This window comes from Trichechus manatus, unplaced genomic scaffold (assembly GCF_000243295.1).
Source record: "Trichechus manatus latirostris isolate Lorelei unplaced genomic scaffold, TriManLat1.0 scaffold00087, whole genome shotgun sequence".
Classification (NCBI taxonomy): Eukaryota; Metazoa; Chordata; class Mammalia; order Sirenia; family Trichechidae; genus Trichechus; species Trichechus manatus.
In genome coordinates, this window is record NW_004444023.1 from 7,427,232 (window position 1) to 7,451,859 (window position 24,628).

A 24,628-nucleotide genomic window follows, 5' to 3' on the forward strand; every position below is an offset into this window, starting at 1 on the left:
TGGATCGAATGGTATGTCTATTTCTAGCTTTCTGAGGAAGCGCCATATCATTTTCCAAAATGGTTGTATCATTTTGCATTCCCACCAGCAGTGAGAAGCAGCCAAATCTTTAACCATTCATTATGTATAGTCTAACCTTGTTTCTACACTAACTGCTTTACTATTTGGGTTGTTTATGATACTGTATTTTTATCACTGTGCAAAGAACGTTATTGTTAAGTGCTGTCTAGGCAGTTCTGACTCATAGTGACCATATGTGCAACAGAAGAAAACACTACCAGTCCTGAGCCATCTGCACAATTGTTGCTGTGTTTGAGCCCATTGTTGTAGCCACTGTGTCGGTCCATCTCATTGAGGATCTTCCTCTCTTTCGCTGACCCTCTACTTTACCAATCATGATCCTTCCTGATAACATGTCCAAAGGAACATTAAGCATGGTGTTTTATTTATACTCATATCACAGAGTTGTCTCTAAAGATCCACCTTCCACCAATGCATTTTTTTTTAAATGGCTTCATTCCAAATAAAGACAATGGAAAGATTCATTGTTCTCTTCTTTCCTAGAAATCCAGAAAGGTGATGATCATCTGCTTGGACACTTGCAAAAAGAAAGAAGGTTGGATGTAATGGAACAATGCTGTGAACATAATGCATTGGAAAATATTGTTCATCAGCACAAAATTCAGTTTCCTTTAAGGGAAAATCATGGTATGTTTGACTTATATGAAAAAACTATGAAATCAAGTTTAACTTTACCAGCAGTTAACCAGAGAAAAAGCAATGAAATAAAAAACTTTCCTGAGCCTAACGGAGATGAGAATACCTTTCTACATGCTGACCACGAGCAATTTTGTAATGAAATGCAATTTCCCGAGAGTCAAAAATCAAATAGCGCTGAGTCCCAACTCATTAAGCATCAGAAAACTCACAAAATAGAAAGACGACATGTATGCAGTGAATGTGGGAAAACCTTCATCAGGAAGTCTTTGCTCATTGAGCATCAGGTCATTCATACAGGAGAGAAACCCTATAGATGCAGTCTGTGTGGGGAAACCTTTTTTAAAAAGTTCAAGCTCATTGAACATCATCACACAACTCATAAAGGACAAAAACCTTACAAATGCACAGAATGTGACAAAGCCTATCTTCATAAATCACAGCTCAATAAACATCAGAAAACTCATATGGCAGAGAAACCCTACATATGCTGTGAATGTGGAAAAGGCTTCATCCAGAAGACACATCTTACTATTCATCAGCGAACTCATACTGGAGAGAAACCATATATATGCAGTCAATGTGGAAAAGGCTTCAACCAGAAGGGAAGTCTCATTATTCATCAGCGAACTCATACTGGAGAGAAACCCTATATATGCAGTGAATGTGGAAAAGGCTTCATCCAGAAGGGAGATCTCACTATTCATCAGCGAACTCATACTGGAGAGAAACCCTATATCTGCAGTGAATGTGGAAAAGGCTTCAACCAGAAAGGAAGTCTCATTATTCATCAGCGAACTCATACTGGAGAGAAACCCTATGTATGTGGTGAATGTGGTAAAGGTTTCAGCCAGAAGTCATACCTCATAGCACATCAGAGATTTCACACAGGGAAGATTCCCTTTTCATGTAGTGAATGTGGAAAATCTTATTCCCAGAAGGCAACTCTCATTAGACATCGAAAAATTCACACAGGAGAGAAACCCTTTCAATGCAATGAATGTTGGAACGTCTTCGAAACGAAGCCAAAGCTCATTGTACATCAAAGATCTCATATAGGAGAGAAACCACATGGCTCCAATGGACGTGGACAAACTTTTGTCTATGCTTCTAACTTTTATTCACATAAAAGAAAACACAAAAGAGAGAAACATGTAGATTCAATCAAGGTGGAAAATTGTCCCACAACAAGTCACGGCTCATCACATACTAGTGATCTCATGCAGGTGAAAAGCCCTGTTAATATATCGACTCTCCAAATGCCTTCTGTAGCAGCTGAGACATCAGTAAACATCCGTGGGCTCATAACTAATAGGGACATAGTCCTTGTGGGACAACCTGTTGCTAGATGTGAACCCTCAGGAGATAACAGAGAATTTGTAGAGCAGAGAAACCTTACGAATTCAGTGAATGTGGTAGTGCCTTCACTGATCAATTATGTCTTATTTTATGTTACATAAACCCTGTAAGAAAAGTGTAGCAGGGGCATCTGGCCTGTAACTTCCCAAGCGTGAAGGAGAATCAAGATCAACAGCGCAGGCTGATTCGTATCAGGTGGAGGTTAGACATGCATTCTCCCTCCACCCGTTTTACCAGTTCTGAACCCAACTGTCCCTCCCATGGCACTCTGCTTCTCTGCTGGGTTCAGTAATTCATTGCAGTGATCACACCGAACTCACAGACAATACTCATGGGAAGTAAAACGTTACAGTTCAGTTTCAGGAATGCTCAGGATACAATTCTTTGGTCAGAACAGCCTCTTCTCAGTGTGCCTGCAGGCACACCTCTCTGTGGCCTTTTGGCCTCTCAGCCACTCAACTCGGCATCTGTCCTATTCGGGCAAGTGCTACAAAACTCTTCAGCTCTGTTGATAAGTGCCCTTAGGCATGCTACTCTGCCAGTAAGCCTCATGTCTGAAGGTGCTCAGGTTTCTCATTCTGTGGGCCAGGAAGCACACCACCTGTCTTCTGCTGATCTCCTAGTTCTGCTGTTACTGGTGCTGTCGTTTCTCTGCCACTGCTTCTCACTGTTTCTGGTGTTAAAGCTCTCCCTCACTGCCCTAGTTCTGCTGCCTCTGTGGACCTTCGCTGTCTTCTGTTACAGCTCCTCTCACCCTCTGTCTCTCTCCCCATGTCTCCCTTTAATCCTAGTGGGATGACAAAACTAACCTATTCCCTCATTAGGGTTCCATACATCTTACTTGCATGGTCCCACCCCCACAAGTGTGCCATGCATCTTAATTACATTATTCGCAAGCCATCAAATCCCCTTGGTGGGCCACAAGCACCTTATTTGCCTCGTTCCACCCAATCATTTGGTGAGAGTTACAAGACCATGGCAAGAAAGGCCATATAAAAGTGACACATTGCACTGCAAACCTGTAGGATAAACTCAGATACATTCACTGGGGACTAGGGTTGAGCAAAAATTTCTGCCTCATTGCATGGCTACAAACTGTATCCTGAGGGAAATATATGAATACAGAGACTGGGAAACCTGATACATTCATCCTATGTAAATATGTGTTTTATTATGGAGACATACTGTGATGTCAGCAGAAACACATATATGTCACTTGTGCCAATTAAATGAAAAACCACATAGTTGGTGGTTCCTGGGAAAGGAGCAATACTGAATTGGTGGGATACGGGGCATATATATGTCAGTTCAGTTTCCCCAGATCAAGTTGAAGGATTAACTGAAAACCGGATTGTCTACCATATATAATAGGACTTTATATTATGCAGAAAAAGGAAAAAATAGTCTTATGTTGAGTTTATTCATTAACAAATATTTGTCACATACTTCCTTTGTACTTGGCCCCATTTCCAGGAGCTGAGGATACAGTGGTGGATAAAAAAGAAAAAGCCCATTCTGCCGTCTTAGAGTATTGACTTCAATCATATTTAAGTGGGATCTTTATACTCCCACTAATCTAGTCAAAGGATGCCACGGTGCAGTGAGTTACTTATATGGCCCTTCTAGCCATGGTCTTTGTGACACACACACATACTGATTGAGTGCACTGTGCAAATAAGGTGTATCGAATTTGTGATGGTTGGGGTTATGTGTCAACTTGGCTAGGACATGATTCCCAGCATTGTATGGTTGTCCTCTATTTGATGTATTATAAATCCTAACCTCTACATATTAACAAGGCAGAGTTGGTGTGGAGTGTATCGAGTGCAGGAAGGCATGACTCAGGCCCCACCCTTACTCAAGTTATGCCCTTCCCTGGAGTGTGGCCTGCATCCAAGATACATATGTGGGTGCCCTGGTTGGGGGGCACACTGTTTTTCTGCATATGGATCCTGCATCCGGTTTGTGATCGTCTAACATCATTCTTGGGACTTCAGCCAGTGACCTACTGTTTGACTTGCCGATTCTGGGATTCACCAGCATTTGCAGCCCTTTGGGTCAGTAGCCTATTGTCTGACCTGATTCACCAGCTTCCGCAGCCTTATGAACCAGCAGCCTGTGTTCTGACCTGCCAGTTTAGGTTCGTCAGCCCCTGCAGCCACATGGGCTGGGGAGAAGCCTAAGCCTGACCCACACATTTGGGACATTCCAGCTTCCACAATCATATGAGACACTTCCTTGATATGGTTCATGAGTTTTGTGAGACGTTGTATCGAATTATGGAACCTAAAGATGGGAGAGAGAGTGCTGAGGGGAAGAGAAGTAGTAGATGTTAGAGATGATGGAGTGGTACAGCAGTTTAGAAAAGTTGGACATTTGGCATATCTTTAACCTCTGCCTTATGGGAACAAGCTTTGTGCTGATTCTTATAAAAGAAATTGCTCACTTAGATGCGATATCTACATTAGGTGAAATAGGCATGGAATAATTTGTACAAGGGGTTTAAGTTAGAACTTTTAGAAGTTAGAATTCTTATGACAATTTCTCGTTAAAATCTGACATTGAGTTAATTCTGACTCATGGTGACCACATGTGCTTGAGAGTAGAATTGTGCTTTAGGGTTTTCCTTGGCTGATTTTTCACAAGTAGATTGCTAGGTCTTTCTTCTGAGGCACCTCTGGGTGGACTTGAACCTCCAATCTTTTAGGTTTGTAAATGAGTGCATTAACCATTTAACTACGCACGGACTCTTGAGGAAAGACTCCTTTTAATGGTACTTAAGCAGCCTAGGAAACTTATTTTTTAATGTCCATGCCTTAACATGTAGATTATAAATTCTTTGTTTTTGTAACTGTTTACCCCCAAGTTATAAGTTCCTTGACAGTTTTTCTGAGTATTTATACCCAGATTATAAATAAATTGATAGCTGTAACTTGTTACTATTTAAAAAATAAAAAACAAAGATCATTTTCTTAGTTATTTAAAAATGGTGATGTGACAATATCTGACCTCCTCTGACTTCAGAAAGGGAGAAAGAATCAGCATCAGCATCAGCCAGAGGCTGATTCCTATGAGACAGAGGTCAGACATGCCTCTTCTCTCCACCATCCCTCCCGTGACACTTCTACTTATCTGCCGAGTTTGATTAATTCATTGCAGTGGCCACACAGAACTCACAGACCATACTCAAAATTATGGGGTTTATTAGGAAAGTAACAGGTTACCATTCAGGTTCAAGAACACTCAGGATACAGTTCATTGATCAGGACAGCCTCTTGTTAGCTGTGCCTGCAGGCACACCTCTCTCTGACCCCTCAGCCTCTGCCCTGCTTAGGCAATGTTAGAAAGCTGTTTTAGCTCTAAGTACCCTGAAGCACCACACTCTGCTGGTAAACCTTGGCCCAAAGGCGCTCAGCTCTAGCTGTGTAGGTTGGCAAACTTAGCTCCACCAAGTGCCCAAAAGTACTCTACTCCACCAGCAGTCTCCTGCCCAAAGGTGATCAGTTTTCTCACTCTGTGGACAGTAGCTGTCTCCTGCCAATCTCCTGGTTCTGCTGCCACTGTTTCTCTGCTGCTGTTTCTTGCAGTTTTCGGTATTACAGCTCTTTCTCTCTTGGTCTTCTGGTTCCAGAAACTTCTCAGTGCTGGTATCCTGGGTCCAGAAGACATGCTACACTCCTTGCTTGTCTTTCTTGATGGTAGTAAGATCCTCTCCTCCCACCTCTGGGTGAGATGGCTCATTTTAAGACTACCGGGATGACAAATCTGAGTAATCCATTTGTTAGGGTTCCATAGACCTTATTTGCATGGTCCCACCCACACACAGGTAGCATGAACTTTATTTGCATTATTAGCAAGCTGTCCAATCCCTCTGATGGGCCACAATTACCTTATTTGTATAGTCCCACCCAAGTTACAAGATGATGAAACAGGGCATATAAAAGTGATTTCATCACACTTGCAGTTGCACTAACTGTATTTCATGTGTTCAGAAGCTATCTGTGACTAGTGCCTGCACAATTGCACATTACAGACAATGAGCAAAACTTTCTAGCTCTTTATATGGCTGGGATATGTATACTAAGAGAAATCTCTCATCTCTATCCAGAAAAATTAAATTGGAGAGCACTGGTTACATGATTTCAGTGCAGTGAATTACTTCATATGCCCCTGTGACCATGCAAATAAGATGTATGGAACCCTAAAGGGGATTGGTCAATTTTGTCATCCTGTTAGGCTTAAAACAAGCTATTGCAGAGGTGGAGAGGAAGGGATCTCACTACCACCAAGTAAGAACAGACAAGAGCAGAGCGCACCCTTTGGACCTGGGATTCCAGTGCTGAGAAGCTCCTGCATCCAGGAGCCCGAGAAAAAGAGTGGTAACACAGAAGATGACGAGAAGCAGTGACAGAGAAACTGCAGCAGGAAACAGTGGCAAGAGATAGCATGGTGAGCTTGCCAGCTCACAGAGCGAGAACTGGGTGCCATTGGGCAGGAGGCTTGCTGGTGCAGTACGGTGCCTCTGGGCACATGGTGGAGCTAGATTTGCCAAACCACAGAGCTAGAGCTGAGCCTCTTCAGGTTGAGGCTTTCTGTAGGAGTGGGCTGCCTAGGGGCACTTACTGGCAGAGCTAACAGTTTTGTAATACTTCCCATGGCTCAGCTGGAAATAGGCTGTCCTGACTGAAGAACTGCATGAATTATCGAACCCAGTAGAGAAGTAGATAGTGATAGTTGGTGTCAGAATTGGTAAAGATGACAGAGAGAAGGCATGTCTGACCTCTACCTCACAGGAATCAGCCTTGGGCTGTTGATCTTCATTCTCCTTCCTCTTTGGGAAGTTAGAAGAGTTCAGATGCTGCCACCACACCATTCTTACAGTTGGTGTTAGAAGCAGGATTCTTTGCGATGGCTCCAGATTCATGGAAGCATGGGAGTTTGTAAGAGAAAGTGAAAGGGCTTGGGAAGTGAAACTTTTTATTCTTAGGTGGTTTCTTTGTTGTTTACCTGCAATGGCTGAAAGGAAAGTTATGCTGCAGCTGAGGGGGAAAAAGCCACATTTGGAATGGCTTCGGGCAAAATACATGCTGGTTAAAGGAGATGATTGATAGGGTGCCAGGGTCTACTGGTTCCACCCAGCCAGAGGCACAATGCTATATGCATATCAATGGAAAGACAGTTAAGGTATGGAGAAGAGAAGATGAAACTGGAATTTTAAAAGGGATTTATGCATTTATCTGAATGTACTGTGGATATTGAATATTTCTCCTACCCAATGTTATTAAGGGGCCCGGTGGTGCAGTAGTTAAACGATTGGCTGCCAAGCAAATGGTCAGCAGTTCAAATCCACCACCTACTCCTTGGAAATCCTATTGGGCAGTTCTACTCTGTCCAATAAGGTTGCTATGAGTTGTAATCGACTCAACGGCAACAGGTTTTGTTTTGTTTTCTTGTCAAGTTGTAAAGCAGACCTAAATGTATGATAGAAATGAATATTGGGTATTATAGATTACAGAGAGCGTGTAACTCCACCTTCAGCCAATACTTGATTGAATGGTCTAAAAGGGGAACTAGGATTTGCCTGAGGAAAACAGGCTGTTTGAATGCAGTAGCCCTGTGTATAGGTTGGGGGCTTAAGTGGAAAACCTGAGCTCCACCCAGAATTTGTGTTTGAAAACACATGTAGAACTACCTAGAACTGCTGAGAGAACAGAAGATTTGCATTTGAAGGAAGGACCTGCAGAGAAAAAATAACTGTTTTGCTTTTAGAATTTCGAGCAAGTGGTTTGCCTTTGTATGCAATAAGGCAGGGAAAGTTGGTGCCCGTTAGAACACACTTCCAGGACTGGAAGTTAAAGGGAGCCTGCGAGTAGATAGTGTGGTATGTTTGCCTCAGGTGACCACCTGGGTCTACTCATGATGGAAATGGGGGAAGTGCACCAATGAAGAGACGCACTGAGTTTTGACATTTTCCATTGGCACACATCGACCTAACCCACAGGGACTATGGATGAGAGGAGAGAGAAAGGGTTGGCGGGTCAGAAATATAGGAAGTTTTGTGGACTCCTGAGTTTACAGGTGAAGCCCATTGACCTAGCCCAGGGATGTAGGGGTGAGAGAGATGGAGAAGGGGCTGTCTGGTCTGAATCGCCAGGAGGTGTGTGTGAACTCTAAAACCTAAAGCTAGTACCCTTTGCAACCTAGCTTGGATGGCTAGAAATGAGTTGACCAGAACTCGACCGGATGAAGAAAAGGACACTGTGAGCTGGTATAGATTGCTGCAAATTTGATGACTTGCTCTGTACTGGACTTTGCTTATGGATGCAGATGCTCAGTGTTTTTATGGGAAAAGAACATTCTTCAAGGCCAAGGAACATGCTTAGAGTACTGGTTTGATAGAGACTGGCAATTTTGAAATTGGCTGTCTAAAACGGGGGGAGATAAAAGCATAAAGTGGCTGGCTTACTTGCTTTCGTGGGTGTGCTTACACTCAATGAGAAGGACAAGGGAGGATCACCACTGAATAGATTCCTCTTTTCCTGATGGGTCTGGTGAAGAGAGGGTGGGGAAAGATGCTGATAGGATTATATGATTCGTTTGTGAGTGTTGATTGTTAACAGAGTTAATTGTGATTGTAAAAACTGTGAGAGTAGACTAAGGGGGAAGCACTTGCTGGACTGATCTTGCTGCCACCAATCTGGACTAGCACAGCAGCTCAACCTAATTTTCCTTCCCAAGGTGGAAAAGTTTGGGTAAAAATACATGACAAATTGAAGGAAGGAGAAATAATAGCCGAAGGTAAAGGAATAAATAAATGAGTTATGTAGCAGGGGAAATCTAACAATATGCTGATACCTGGAGAGAGACTCAAAGCAAGGGAATAATCTTTTCTCAATTAAATTTTATCAGAGGCAAGAAAGGGTGAAGATGAGATGATTACAGAACCTGACCAGATCAGATGCATGCCTGCAGCAGACCTGAATGGCTGGTACTTGAGTAACCTCACCCTTAGGACTCTTTTGCCCTCCTGAAGGACTAATTGTTAATTACTGTTTTGGACTTGTGAAATGACTGAGAAGGGGAAGTTATCCTTCAAGTGTGAAAGAACCATGGCTAGAAAAGCCAGGGGGTGGCCTCTGGTGTGATGGATTGCTTTTGTGTAGCCTTTCTTGCCGTTGTCGTGTAACTCCCCCCAAACGATTGGGTGGGACCATGCTAATAAGATATATGGGACCCTAACGAAGAGATTCATCAGTTTTGCCATCTGTCATTTTGCTAGTCTGAAAATGAGCCATCACAGAAGCGGGAAGGAGAGGATCTCAACACCACCAAGGAAGAAGAGCCAACAGTGGAGTGTGTTGGATCTGGGATCCCTGTGCTAAGAAGCTTCAGGAACCAGGAGACAGAAAGAGAGCTGTGACACTGAAGACAGCAAGAAGGGGTGACAGAGAAACGGCAGCAAGAGAGACCAGCAGGAGATGGCACGGTGGGATTACTACCCCACAGAGTGAGAAAGCTGACTGCCTTCGGGCAGGAGTCTTGCTGGAGGAGTAGGTTGCCTCTGGGGACTTAGTGGAGGTAGGTTTGCTGACCCACGAAGCTAGAGCTGAGCACCTTCAAGCCAGGGTTACTGGCAGAGTGAGATGCCTAGGGGCACTTACCGGCAGAGCTAAAAGTGCTTTGTCACACTTGCCCGAGCAGGGGCAGAGGCCAAGGGGCCAGCTGAAAAGCATCTGTCCTGATGGAAGAACTGTATCCTGAGTGTTCCTGAACCTGAACTGTAACCTGTTACTTCCCTAATAAACCTCATAACTGTGAGTATTGTCTGTGAGTTCTGTGGGGCCATTACAGTGAATTATCGAACCCAGCAGAGAAGGAGAGAGTGCCATCGGAGGGATGGTTGTTGTCAGAATTGGTAAAAAGTTTGGAGGGTGGAGGCATGTCTGACCTCCGCCTCACAGGAATCAGCCTTGGGCTGTTGATCTTACTCCATTGTGAAGTTAAAGGAGGTCGGATGATTTTCCACATCATTTTTACACCAGGGAAGAGCATGACTTGAGTAAGGTTGGGAATTGAGTTACACCCTCCTAGGATTATGCAGATAAGGTGCTTGTGGCCCACCACTGGGATTGAATAGCTTGATAATAATGTAAATAAGATGCATGGTGTGCTTATAGGGTGGGATCATGCAAATAAGGTGTATGGAACCTTAATGATTAGTCAGTTTTGCCATCCCACTAGGCTTAAAGTAGAGCCAATCCCACAGCAGAATCGGACCTGACTACCACCTTGAAAAAGAGACTGGAGCAAATAACATCCTTTAGACGATGGATCTCTGCGCTGAGACCTTCACGGACCCAGGAGACAGAAAGAGAGAAGTGTATTACTGAAGATGGCTAGAAGCAGCGGCAGAGAAATGGCAGCAGCAGAGGCAGTAGAACCAGGACACTGGCAGGAGACGGTGCTATGAGCTTCCTGGCCCACGAAGTGAGAGAGCTGAGGCCTTTGGTCAGGAGGATTGGTGCCCAAGTAGGGTACCTCCGGGCACTTACTGGAGGAGTTAAAGAGCTTTGTAACACTCACCTGAGCAAGACAGAGGACAGGCCAAGGGAACGAGGGCCAGAGAGCGGCCTGCCAGCGGCATGCCTGAGAAGAAGCTATACTGATCAAAGAACTATTCTGAGTCATTTCTGATCCTGAATTATAACCTGTTACTACTGTAATAAACCCCATAGCTGTGGGGATTGTTTGTGAGTTCTGTATGGCCATTTCAATGAATTATCGAACCCAGCAGAAAAGGAGAGAGTGCCATCGGAGGGACGGTTGTTGTCAGAATTGGTAAAAAGTTTGGAGGGTGGAGGCATATCTTACCCCACCTCATAGGAATCAGCCTTGGGCTATTTATGCTCATAATGATTCTTCCCCCTTGTGAAGTTAGAGGAGGTCACAAACTGCTGTGCCATTCTTACAGTTGTCTTAGAGTTGAACCCTTATATCACCTTTGAGGGTTACCATCATTAGATCCTGTATCCTCTGTGACCTGCTGATGTGAGGCGTGTGATTTCTTCTATCTTCATCATTCCTTCTCACTTTGCTGGGAGTGGTACTGTTGGCCTCTGTCTCCGATCCATGGTTCCTTTCCTTAATCCCATATACTAAGTTATAGTGAGTCCTGCTCATAGGAAAAGAGACTGAAATTTGCCATGCAGAGGCTGTCTCAGAATTCATTGTGAAATTCTGGGTTAGTAGGTAATTCACTCATTCAGAAATAATTTAAAGCAACATGATCATTCCAACCACTTTTTCCACACACTGGGGATACAGCAGTGAACAAAACAGGCAAAGAAACAATCTTTATGAACCTTACAGTCTAGCAAGGGAGACATACAGTAAAGTGGATAATAAAACATCAGGAAGCATGAGGTTATGAAGAAAAATAAAACCTAGTAAGTGTAGAGATGGTAATGGAAGAGTATTTTAGTAAGAATTTTCAGGGAAGGCTTTTCTGGGCAGATGTCATACGAGCCAAGACTTAAAGTGTCTGAGCAGTGCCACCGATGGTCATGCTTGAAAGCAGACGACACTACGAAACTTTTCTAAGTTTTGTCTATGAGCCTCCAGCCTCAGGAGCCTCTCCGAAGCTTGCAAAGGAATGTCCATTGCTGGGTCGCATCCGAGACCTAAAGTAGGTCTTCTGGGTCTGGGGCCCAGGACTCTACATATATAACAAGGGCTTTCTGATGCACACTTTATTTTGAACATCTCACGCCTACAGCTTGAATTAGTGCCCCCTGACCACCGCACACCGTAACAGGATGAATGCAGGGCAGACACTTTCCAGCAAAGAATCAGAAATGGATGCTCCATCAACTACTCCCTCCCCTCCACTTATCCTGTGAATCTGCATGTGTGGAAATCTCAGAATCTCCACTCTTCTGACATCAACTGTGAGGACTGTCATGAAATCAAATTCATATCCTCATTTTTCACTGCTGTTCAGTTCTGACGTCAGCTTCCCACGCAGCACTTCTTTCTCTGAACCTAGCTACTCAGAGCTAGGCGAGATCTCACAAGTTACAAGGACACCATCTTCCACCCTAAGATTTCAGATGCCAGCTGCAACCTTGGGAGACCCCGGGACTCACCTTGCTTCTGACCTGCTGGCTACAAATTCGAAGTTTTCCCAGGACCCCTTCAGGATGCCAGTCATGAGTTTGGGATGCCCCTGGGCTCCCTCGCTTCTGACTTGCTACAAATTTGAGTGTGTTCCCTCAACTCCCTCAGAATACCAGCCACAGCTTAGGGGTACCCAGCTGCCTCACTTCTAACCTGCTGACTTCCACTATTCCCTAGGATTCGATTATTCATTGGAACAACACCAGAACTTGTGGAAATTACTATACCTAGGGTTATAACTTTATTATACCAAAACAAGATACAAACAAAGATGCATAGTGCCAGGTCTGGGAAGGTTCCCAACATGAAGGGTAATTTGCTGCAACATCTCACAGAACTCACAAACTGTACTTACAGTTAAGTGGTTTATTAGGGAAGTAACGGTACAACTCAGAATCTGAATCAACGTGGAAGTAACAGGAAAGACAACTCAGGACGCAGTTCTTTGATCAGGAGAGCTTCTTCTCTTCCTCTGCCACTGGGATCTGCTGTGGGCCTTCTGCCACTGGGTTCTGCCACCAGAGGCACCCCACTCCACCAGGAAGCTTCCTGCCTGAACTCACTGGGCTCTCTTGCTCCTTGATTCAGCAGACCCACTGTAACTGCCTCACACCAAGGGCCAGGGAGCCCACCACACCATCTCCTGCCGGTGTCCTGGTTCAGCTGCCTCTGCTGCCACCATTTCTCTGCTGCTGCTTCTTGCTATCCTGCTGTCTCCAGTGTTACAGCCCTCTCTCTGTCTCCTGGGTCTAGGAGGTCTCAGCTCTGGGATCCCGGGTCCAATGGACACTCTGTTACTAGCTCTTTCTTGGTGGTAGTAGGTTTGCCTCCTCTCTGGAAGTGACTGTTCTTTTAAGCCCAGCAGGATGGCAAAACTGATCAATCCCCTAGTTAGGTTTCCATACACCTTATGTGCATGATCTAACCCACACAAGGGTGCCATGCACCTTATTATTAGCAAGCTATCCAGTCCCCTTGGTGGACCACAAGCACCTCGTTTGCATAGTCACGGGCATTTGATGGGAGTTACAAAAACTATGGCTAGGAGGGCTATACTGCGTAATTCACTGCACTGCACCTTATATTCAAGATAATATCCATATTTTCCATTCTTAATTGTGTTGTAATGAGTGCTGGCTGAGAAATGGAATGAAGGATAAGTAAGTTGAAGGAAGTGGTGATTCAGTGGTAAAATTCTTACCTTCCATGCAGGAGTTGGGGTTTGATTCCTGCCCAGTGCACCTCAAGTGCAGCCACCACCTGTGTCAGTGGAGGCTTGCGTCTTTCTTTGATGCTGAACAGGTTTCACTGGAGCATCCTTACTAAGATGGACTAGGAAGAACGGCCTGGGAATTGACTTTTACTGGCCTCACCTTTAGTGGCCTTTCCCCTACATCAAACCTCTCGCCATACAGTCGATTCTGACTCAGTAACCCTATATGGCAGAGTAGGACTGCCCCGTAGGGTTTCCAAGGAGCGGCTGGTAGATTCAAACTGCCAACCTTTTGGTTATCAGCAGCCAAACTCTTAACTGCTGCACCACTAGGGCCTCCTTTCCCTATGCCCCGCTTCAAATATAACCTAAGCTCATCCCACCTGCTCTTTTGCCCCGTCTGTAGTGGCTACTGTCATACAATACTAGTTTCTCCAAAACTTTTTCTGTCTTTAAAGCCAGTTCCTGAAAGCTGTTTTGTGTCAGGATATTTCATGGCGCTCTGCTTACAAGCATTTTGCCTTTTCCCTTCCCAGGGGCACATTTCTGCTGTACAGACACTTGAACTCCTACTTGTCTGTTTCCAAACTTTTTAATTTTTTTTGAAGTTACTGTGTAAATGCGGGACCATATTATTTTTCTGCCCAGCCCACTAAAAGTAATTTGATCTGTTCCATGGTTTCCTTGTGAAGCTTGAGCCACTGAAAAGCTATCCATTCTTTCCAAGTGTTGAGAAGGCAGAGAATCAGACAAATTCATTGGCTTTCTCGTTTTCCTGGCCGTCCCTGGCTTTTCACACACAAAAAAAACACCACTTTTGTTCTGTATGGCAGGTATTCAAATACAGCCGCCTCCAGACAGACGCTACAAGAAGGGGGCAGACATAATACTTCGTAAGACAATGTCGGATGGATCCTGGATAAAAGCAGAGAATACCAGAAAGATGTTTACCTGTGTTTTATTGACTGTGCAAAGGCATTCGACTGTGTGGATCGTAACAAATTATGGATAGCATTGAGAAGAATGTAAATTCCAGAACGCTTAATTGTACTCATGAGGAACCTGTAGATAGATCAAGAGGCAGTTGTTCGAACAGAACAAGGGGATACTACATGGTTTAGTCAGGAAAGGTGTGCGTCAGTGTTGTATCCCTTCACCATATTTATTCAATCTGTATGCTGAGTAAATAATCCGAGAAGCTGGACTATATGAAGAAGTGGGCATCAGGATTGGAGGAAGACTTATTAACAACCCGCGTTATGCAGATGACACAACCTTGGCGTGCTGAAAGTGAAAAGGACTTAAAGCACTTACTGATGAGTATCAAAGACCACAGTCTTCAATATGGATTACACCTCAACATAAAGGAAACAAAAATCCTCACAACTGGACCAATAAGCAACATCATGATAAATGTAGAAAAGATTGAAGTTGTCAAGGATTTCATCTTACTTGAATCCACAACCGATACCTGTGGAAGCAGCAGTCAAGATATCAAAAGCCGCAGTGTATTGGGCAAATCTGCCACGAAAGACCTCTTTAAAGTGTTGAAAAGCAAAAATGTCAACTTGAAGAATAAGGTGTGCCTGACTCAAGCCATGGTATTTTCAATCACCTCAAATGCATGCGAAAGCTGGACAGTGAATAAGGAAGACCAAAGAAGAATTGACCCCTTTGAAGTGCGGTGTTGTCGAAGAATATTGAATATACTACGGACTGCCAAAAGAATGAACAAATCTGTCTTGGAAGAAGTACAGCCAGAATGCTCCTTGGAAGCAAAGGTGGCGAGACTGCATCTCACATACTTTGGACATGTTATCAGAAGGGACCAAGCCCTGGAGAAGAACATCATGCTTGATAAATAAAGTAGAGGGTCAGCGAAAAAGAGGAAGACCCTCAATGAGATAGATTGACACAGTGGCTGCAACAATGAGCTCAAGCATAACAAGGATTGTGAGGATGGCACAGGACCGGGCAGCGTTTCATTCTGTTGTACGTAAGGTCGCTGTAAGTCAAAACCAACTCAATGACACCTAACAACAACAACAAGAAGAAGACAATGCCAGAAATGCTGTTGTCTGTGCTCCTTCAAAAGTTCCAGACTCTCGCCGGCCTCCGTAGCCTGACAAAGATTCTGGTCGAAGGGTGAAGTATAAGCAGCTCATGGAAGTTGTGAAACTTTTCAGATCTTCGGGTAATTCAGGAGAAAAACAGGTCAGCCTGTGTTTTTGTCCTTGAAAAAGGGTGAAGTAAGTGTGTGGACGTGGTGTAGTGAGAACACTTGGTGTTCCTGAAGGGAGCCCCTGGGATGGAGATACTTGAGGGGATCAGACATGGGGTGAGTGCCTTTGTACAACAATTAAAGCTCTTCTGACTGTCAGGGTTCGGGGTCTTTGTGGATCTCTCTTCTTGTAAGGGTGGATGTGATATTTATGATCAATGCAGTGTCTGGTTTGGGTTCGGGATTTGATACGGCGCTCAGTGAAGTTGGAGCCGGCGATGGACATCATAGGGGTGTTTGTTTTAGGTTTCACTTTAATTAGAGTGTGAGGGTGTTCTGTGTCTGTGTTACAGAGAATTGTGAAGATGAAGCTTTGGAAGCCCAAGACCCCAGGAACCTCTGCTGCTGGAACAGAGGTGGTATTTTTCCCGGACCGTAGTTCGAAAGCCTTGGTAATCATGTATTTTCTCCTCTTAGTTGGCTAACGGCTGTCTCAGGTACTAATCCACTACCCTGCCATAAGTCATGGGCTGCTTTTGCACTGCAAAAGTAGAGCTGAGTCATTTTGTAGGAGACCTTAGGGCCGGCAAATCTTCATATAGGTGCACACTTTTTGCTTTCTGACTGGTATGGATTGAATTGTGTCCCCCAAAAAATATGTATTGTAAATCCTAACCTATGTCTGTGGTTATAATCTCATTTGGGAATGGGTAGTGTTTGTTTTATTAGAGAGGCAGGATTAGTGTAGGGTGTATCTTGCCTTAATCTCTTCTGAGATAGAAAGAAATTAAACAAGCAAGCCAGTAAGCAGAGATGGGGAAAGATAGATACCAAACCACATGGAGATCTCCAAGCAACCATGAAATAGAAGCTGAAGGGACAAGGACCGTCCCCCAGAGTCCACACAGACAGAAATACTTCCATTAGAGATGATCCCCCCTGAAATAGAAGTACTAGTCCTAAACTGTGAGAAAATAAATTCAGTTTGTGAAATCCATCCAGCTTGTGGTATTTCTGTTATAGTAGCACTAGATAACTAAGACAGAATTTGGTACCAAGAAGTGGGTACTACTCTGCAAATACCTACCCTGTAGAAGTGGTTTTGGAATTGGGTAATGGGTGAAGGCTGGAGGAGTTTTAAGGTGTGTAATAATGAAGGCCTATGTTGTCTTGAAAAGACTGTTGGCGGAATTATGGACGTCAAACACTGTTCTGGTGAGGGTTCAGAAGGAAGTGAGGAGAGCTTTAGAGAAAATCTCTATCATCTTAGAGAATACCTATGGCACCAGTAACAGAATGTTGCTAGAAACATGGACATTTAAATGTGCTTCTAGTGAGGATTTAAAAGAAAATAACATGTAATTGGACAATGAAGGAAGGTCCATGTTTTTCATGCAGTGGTAAAGAACTTGTCTGAATTATGTTTAAATGTTTATTGGAAGGTAAACTTATGATTGTGGTGTAATGAATTAATTACTTAATGTTGCCCTTCTAGCCACGGTCTTTTTGACTCACACACAATGGTACATTGGCTATGCAAATAAAGTATATGAAACCTGTCATGGTTGGGGTTATGTGTCAACCTGGCTAGACCATGATTCTCAATATTATATGATTGTCTTCATTTTATGTGTTACGGATCCTGACCTCTACATGTTGATGAGGCAGGATTGGTGTGGGGTGCGTCTTGGGTCCTTAGGTCGAAGTCTTGCAGGAGGGTGTGACTCAAGTCCCACTCTTACTCAAGTTATGCCATGAGGTGTGGACTGTATCTAAGGTGTACGTGTGAATGCCCTAGCGGAGCACTCTCTGCATCTGGATCCCTCATTCAGTTTGTGATTGATAAACCTCCAGTTCTTGGGACTTAAGCCAGAAGCCTGCCATCTGACCTGCCAATTATGGGATTTGCCAGTCTCTACAACCCCATGGACTGGCGGCGTATCATCTGGCCAGAGTCACTAGTTTCTGCAGCCTTGTGAACCAGCAGCTGTGGTCTGAACTGCTGGTTTGGGTTCATCAGCCCCTGCAGTCACTTGGGTTGGAAGAACCCTACGCCTGACCCATAGATTTAGGATTTGCTAGCCTCCACAACCACAACCACGTGAGACACTTCCTTTATACGATTCTTGTTTTCTGTGAGATGTTTCAGCGAGTTAGGGAACCCAAAGACGGAATGGAGAGTACTGAAGGGAGATGGAGTAATTGATATTAGAGATAATGGAGCAGCACAGCAGTTCGGAAGAGTTGGATGTTTGGGACAACTTTACCTCCACCTCGTAGGAACCAGCTTTGTGCTGATTTTTTCTTTTAAAAGAAATTATTTGTTTAGTGGTTGTGAAAATGGAGTAGGGCTGGAGAGTGACCTCCTCTCTCTTCACAAGGGGGAAGGAGAATCAAGATCAACAGCCCAAGGCTGATTCCTATGAGGCAGAGGTCAGGCATGCCTCCTCTCTGGGCCATCTTTACCAATTCTGACACCAACTATCCCACCTGTAGCGCACTCTACCTCTCTGCTGGATTCGGTAATTCATTGCAGTGGCCCCACAGAACTCAGGCAATTCTCATGATTATGAGGTTTATTAGGAAAGTAACAGGTTTACAATTCAGATTCAAGAAAGCTCAGGATACAGTTCTTTCAGCAGGACAGCTTCTTCCCAGCCGTGCTGGCAGGCACGCCTCTCTGGCCCTCTGCTTCTCCCAAAGACACTCAACTTTCTTGCTTTGTGGGCTGGGAAGCCCACTACAGAGTCTCTCCTTCCAGTTGCTCCTGCCACCACTTCTCTACTGCCACTTACTCGCTGTCTTCAGGGTTACAACTAACTCTCTGTCTCCTGGATCCAGGAGCTTCTCAGCGCAGAGATTCTAGGTCCAAAGGACATACTGTCCACTCCTGGCTGTTCTTCTTGGTGGTGGTGGGGTCCTGTCCTTCCTGCCTCTGGGGTGGCTCATTTCAAGCCCAGCTGTATAGCAAAAGTGACCAGTCCCCTTTTGTTGTTGTTGTTGGGTGCCATCAAGTCAGTATTGACTCATAGTGACCCCATGTACAACAGAATGAAACACTGCCTGGTCCTGTGCTGTCCTCACAATTGTTGTTATGCTTGAGCCTATCGTTGCAGCCACTGTATCAGTCCATCTCGTTGAGGGTGTTCCTCTTTTTTGCTGACCCTCTACTTTGCCAAGCATGATGTCCTTCTCTAGGGACTGGTCCCTCCTGATAACATGTCCAAAGTACGTGAGATATAGTCTCACCATCCTTGTTTCTAAGGAGCATTCTCGTTCTTCTTCTTCCAAAACAGATTTGTCCCCTTAGTGGGCCACAATTACCATATTTGCACAGTCCAACCCAGTCCCCTAGGTGTGATTTATAAGACCATGGAGAGAAAGGCCACATAAAAGTGATCTATCGCACTGCAGCCACCCCCTGGCTCTTCTAGCCATTGGCGCTTTCATACTTGGAGGGTAAGTTTCCCCTCCCAATCATTTTATCAGTCCAAAACAGTCATTGACAACTAGTCCTACCGTATTAAAAAATGGGCAAAGGATATGAGCAGGCACTTCACCAAAGAAGACATTCAGGCAGCTAACAGATAACAGGAGGAAATGCTCACGATCATTAGTCATTAGAGAAATGCAAATCAAAACTACAATGAGATACAATCTCACCCCAACAAGGCTAGCATTAATCAAAAAAACACAAAGTAAATGTTGGAGAGGTTGTGGAGAGGCTGGAACACTTATACACTGCTGGTAGGTACGTAAAATGGTGCAACCGCTTTGGAAATCAATTTGGCACTTCTTTAAAAAGCTAGAAATAGAAGTACCATATGATCCAGCAATCCCATGAACATGCACACCCATGTTCATTGTAGCACTGTTCACAATAGCAAAAACATGGAAACAACCTAGGTGCCCATCAACAGATGAATGGATAAACAAATTATGGTATATTTGCACAATGGAATACATGCAAGATAAAGAATGATGAATCTGCGAAACATAACATGGACAAATCTGGAAAGCATTATGCTGAGTGAAATTAGTCGCAAAAGGACAAATACTGAATGAGACTACTATTATAAGAACTCAAGAAAAGGTTTAAACACAGAAGAAAACATTCTTTGATGGTTGCGAGGGTGGGGAGGGGGAAGATGGGTATTCACTAACTAGACAGTAGACAATAATTATGTGAAGGGAAGGACAACACACAATACAGGGGAAGTCAGCACAACTGGACTAAACCAAAACAAAGATGTTTTCTGAATACAACCAAACACTTCAAGGGACAGAGTAGCTGGGGCTGGGGTCTGAGGACCATGGTTTCAGGGGACATCTAGGTCAATTGGCATAACAAAGTTTATTAAGAAGATGTAATGCATCCCATTTTGGTGAGTGGCATCTTAAAAGCTAGTGAGCAGCCATCTAAGATGCATCAATTGGTCCCAACGCACCTGGAGCAAAGGAGAATGAAGAACACCAAAGACACAAGGAGAACATTAGCCCAAGAAACAGAAAGAGCCACATAAACCAGAAACTCCATCAGCCTGAGACCAGAACTAGATGGTGCCCGGCTACCACCAATGACCGCCCTGACAGGGAACACAACAGAGAGTCCCTGATGGAGCAGGAGAAAAGTGGGGTGTAGAACTCAAATTCTAGTAAAAAGACCAGACTTAATGGTCTGACTGAGACTGGAGGAACCCTGGAAGACATGGCCCCCAGATTCTCTGTTAGCCCAGAACTGAAACCATTCCTGAAGCCAACTCTTCAGACAAAGATTAGACTGGACTATGGGACATAAAATGATACTCGTGAAGAGTGTGCTTCTTAGCTCATGTAGATACAAGACACTAAATGGGCAGCTCCTGTCTGGAGGTGAGATGACAAGGCAGAAAGGGACAGGAGCTGGTTGAAGGGACAGGGGAGATCTGGGGTGGAAAGGAGGATTGTGCTGTCACGTTAAAGAGAGAGCAAGTAAGGTCACACAACAATGTGTGTATAAATTTTTGTATGAGAAACTAACTTGAATTGTCAACTTTCACTTAAAGCACACACAAAAAAGAAAACAATTGTCCTTCAGTAGAGTAAAGAGTCCTAAGGATGAGGTTACTTGGGTACCAGCCATTCAGGTCTGCTGCAGGTGTCCACCTGATCTGGTCAGGTTCTCCAATTGTTCGTCTTGGCTTTACCTTTCTTGGTATCTGATAGTATTTAACTGAGAGAAGATTATTTCCTTGCTCTGAGCCTTACAAGGTATAAGTGTGGCAAGACCTTTAATGGACTTTAGGTTCAGCTACTGTACTGCAGTCCAGTACTGCCTCCTCTTTAGTCCACTCCTTCACATTTACAGCTTCTACAATTACAGTTTTTACTATCACAGTTAACCATGTTAAAAATAAGCCCTCTCAACTGAATCATAGAATCCTATGATTCTCCTTCCCCCTTGTGAAATTAGAGGAGGTCCGATGCCTCCACCAAGCCATTTTTACAATGATTTTATGTTCCCAGGACACAGAAATACATCTAATTATATATTGATTTGGAAAGTGAATAAATGAGTTAATGAACTAATCTAATAGTATTTTTTCATTGGAATGCGCCACTGGAAAGCAGTTTATAAAGTGGAATTTTTCCCTAGGACTTTTTTCGTGTGTGATTGTTGTTGTTAAGGGCCATGAAGACAGTTCTCACTCTTAGCTAACACTGCCCAGTCTTGCACCATCCTCACAATCGTTGTTATGCTTGAGCCCATTATTGCAGCCACTGTGTCAATCCATCTCGTTGAGGGTCTTCCTCTTTTTCCCTGACCTTCTACTCTACCAAGTGTGATGTCGTTCTTCAGGAACTGGTCCCTCCTGATAATAAGTCCAAAGTATGTGAGATGAAGTCTCGCCATCCTCGCTTCTAATAAGTATTCTGGCTGTACTTCTTCCAGGACAGATTTGTTCTTTCTTCTGGCAGTCCATGGTATATTCAATATTCTTTGCCAACACCATAATTCAGAGGCATCAATTCTTCTTCGGTCTTCCTTATTCATTTTCCAGCTGTCGCATGCATATGAGGTGATTGAAAACACCGTGGCTTGCGTCAGGTGCACCTTAGTCCTTAAAGTGACATAATTGCTGTGGGATTAGAGAAATGGCAATAACTAAATATAAAGAGGCAGAGTAGAAAATAGAAAAGGAGAAAGATACTCAGAATAAGTAAAATAAAAAGTAGGGCAAGAACCTTAGCGTCTATGAATAGAAGTGAGGGTAGGAGATGGGAGGAGGTGAGGATAGGAGATGGGAGTCCTTTTGGATTGTCTTACAGGTGAACCCTTATATCACCTTTAAGGGTTGCCACCGTTTCAGAGATCCAGTGTCCTCTGTGACCTGCTGATATATGTGATTTCCTCTGTCTTCATTATTCCTTCTCATTTTTCTTGAAGCGGAGCTCTTGGCCTCTCTCCTCTATCCACAGTTCATTTCCTTAATCCCATATGCTGAGTTAGAGTGAGTCCTGCTCATAGGAAAAGAGATGGAAATTTGCCATGCAGAGGCTGTTACCGCAACAACGCAGATTGGAGCCGCCTGCCGCAATAGCCAATTCTGAGACAGGTGAGGTGAACAGCAAGAGTTGTATTATATACCCATATATAGGAGACAGAGGGGAATAGATTCCTTCAAAAAAACCCATCTTCCCAACTGGAGATCAGCCGAAGGCTTTTATAGGGACAGGATTATGAGTCTTAGAGGTTTGTGTTAGTTCCCCTTTGAGGTGGTCACATCCCAGATGAGTTAATCTTTTCTTGGGGATTATCTGCCGACCTCCTGGTTTTCTTGTCCCAAGATGGGTGCTTTGTTCGGTTTGTCATTCTTAGATCATTATCACTTGTTTTCCACCCACCAAGGAGGAACATCGGTTAATCTTAAACCTTTTGTAGAGACTGGAACTAGAGGGAAAAACAAGATCATGAGACAATGTGGGGGTTAGCAATGGGGAGTAATAATGGCTGGACCTTTGCAGCCTCTTCCAAGACTGTCTCAGAATTCATTGTGAAATCCTGGGTTAGTGGGTAATTCTTTCACTCAAAATTATAAATCCTTTCTTTCCTTTTGGAAACCAGGCTTACTAAATTTGAGTTTAAAAATATGACTGATGGAGGGGTAAAGACCATATTGTGAACTGATATCGTTTGATCTCAGTAAAAGTGGAGGGCAGGGTTTAATCAACCACATTCAGATTAGCTAATGGTTTATCTATATTTATCCCTCCTTTTCTCTTTATAAGCCTCATTTTTACCTAGGTTGTTCAGTCATCTTCTTTTTCTGGAATCAAAGTGGTCTCCCTATATGTATGTAGAATAACTGGTTAGAGGGAACCTCATGTTCAAATTTCTTTTTGATTATTTTTGACACTAGCTACTGGTACAAAACCCTGGTGGCATAGTGGTTAAGAGTTTGGCTACTAACCAAAAGGTTGGCAGTTCGAATCCATCAGGTGCTCCATGGAAACCCTATGGTGCAGTTTTACTCTGTCTTATAGGGTCGCTATGAGTTGGAATCGACTCCACGGCAATGGGTTTGGGTTTAGTACTGGCACAAAAAATGGCCCCTTGCCTTCTGTACGGCATGTATTGAAACATGGCCGCATTCGGACAGAGGAGACAAGAAGGGCGCAGACATATTACCTGTAAGTCAATGCCGGAAATGCGGTATTTAACCCTTTCCAGCCTTCGCAGGTGAACAAAGATTCTGGCCCAGAGGTCCAGAAACAGAAGCAGTTCACAGAAGTGAGTGCAGTATTTCTGAACTCCAGGTGATTCTTTTGTCAGATGGAAACCCCAGGTTCTGATCGGGGTAACTCCTTACGGCCTATAAACAAGAGGCCGACGTGGGAGAGAAGAAAGACGCCTTTTTTTCGTTGCGTAGGAAATAAAGACTCCTCGCAGGTAGCTTGGGGAAGTGGAATTTTACAGACAGCTGACAAGGAAATGCAAATTAATCATGAATATTCGGAATGACCCTTAAGGCAGGTGCTCAGTGCTTGGAGATAACTGCGCATTTTCTCTAGACAGGGTTCGATCCTGTGAGTTGGAGGTTGAGGTCGATTTTCCTTCATTAGCATGTTAAGTCTCCACCCAGAGGCGGAGTGCTTATATGTGTTTTTCATTTAATGAGCTAATAGGTTGCTTAAAATGCCAAGGTGGCGTTGAAAACCTGCTAAAACCGGTTGAGGCCATCTATGGCCCGTTTTGTGGTTATTTTGTCAAGGACAATTTCAGGACATTGTGCGGCCTATTCTCGGTGTAGAAGGATAAGCCAGAGCAAGCTCTCTTAGGAGGGTTGGACTCTGAGGCTGCCCGCCTCAATTCAGGAGAAAAACTGGTCAGTGTTTTTGTCCTTGGAACAGAGGGAGGGAGGTGTGTGGACGTGGTGTAGTTAACACCCATGTAGTTCCTGAGGGGAGCGCTGGGGTGGAGGTGTGTGAGGGCAAGCAGGTGGGAGTCTGGTGCCTTTGGGGTCAGACTTGGGGTAAGCGACTCTGTGCAACGATTAAGGCTGTCCCGACTGTCAGGGTACTGGGTCTTTGCAGATCTCTCTTCTTGGAAGGGGTGGAGATGATATTTACCATGAATATGCTGTCTGCTTTGGCTTTGGAATTTAATATGGAGCGCAGTTGTTACCAGGTGGAAACCCCACGTTCTTGCTCGGCACGACTTGTATTGGCCAATAAACGAGAGACAGAGGTGGGAGAGACCCAGGTGGGAGAACAGGAAACGCACCTTTATTTCGTTGTATAAAGAGAAGTAGTCTGTCGCAGCTGCTGCTGCCAAGCCTGCTCTCTAAGGGCAAGGAGACAAAGTACCTTTAAAGGGGTTTACAAGTAGGGAGTTCATACGAGTTACATCAGCAACATTCTTAATCATACTACGAAAGCGCAATGGGGTTTACATACAACCT

The 24,628-nt window shown here is 44.1% G+C and overlaps 1 protein-coding gene across 2 annotated transcripts in view; it reads left to right on the top strand.

Annotated features, from left to right (window-relative positions):
• The window catches only part of LOC101348697 (zinc finger protein 613-like), a 27,156-nt gene extending 17,642 nt beyond the window's left edge, over window positions 1-9,514 (top strand). The window contains exons 5-6 of one of the 2 annotated variants that reach the window (XM_012557113.2): window positions 565-1,943; window positions 9,356-9,514. In XM_012557113.2, coding sequence (XP_012412567.2) covers window positions 565-1,943; window positions 9,356-9,496 — 1,520 coding nt within the window. In that variant the 3' untranslated portion in view covers window positions 9,497-9,514. Of the gene's footprint in view, window positions 1-564; window positions 5,101-9,355 lie in introns of those variants that run through there. The other variant, XM_023736416.1, reaches the window with a different exon arrangement.
• Window positions 9,515-24,628: the final 15,114 nt, after the last annotated feature.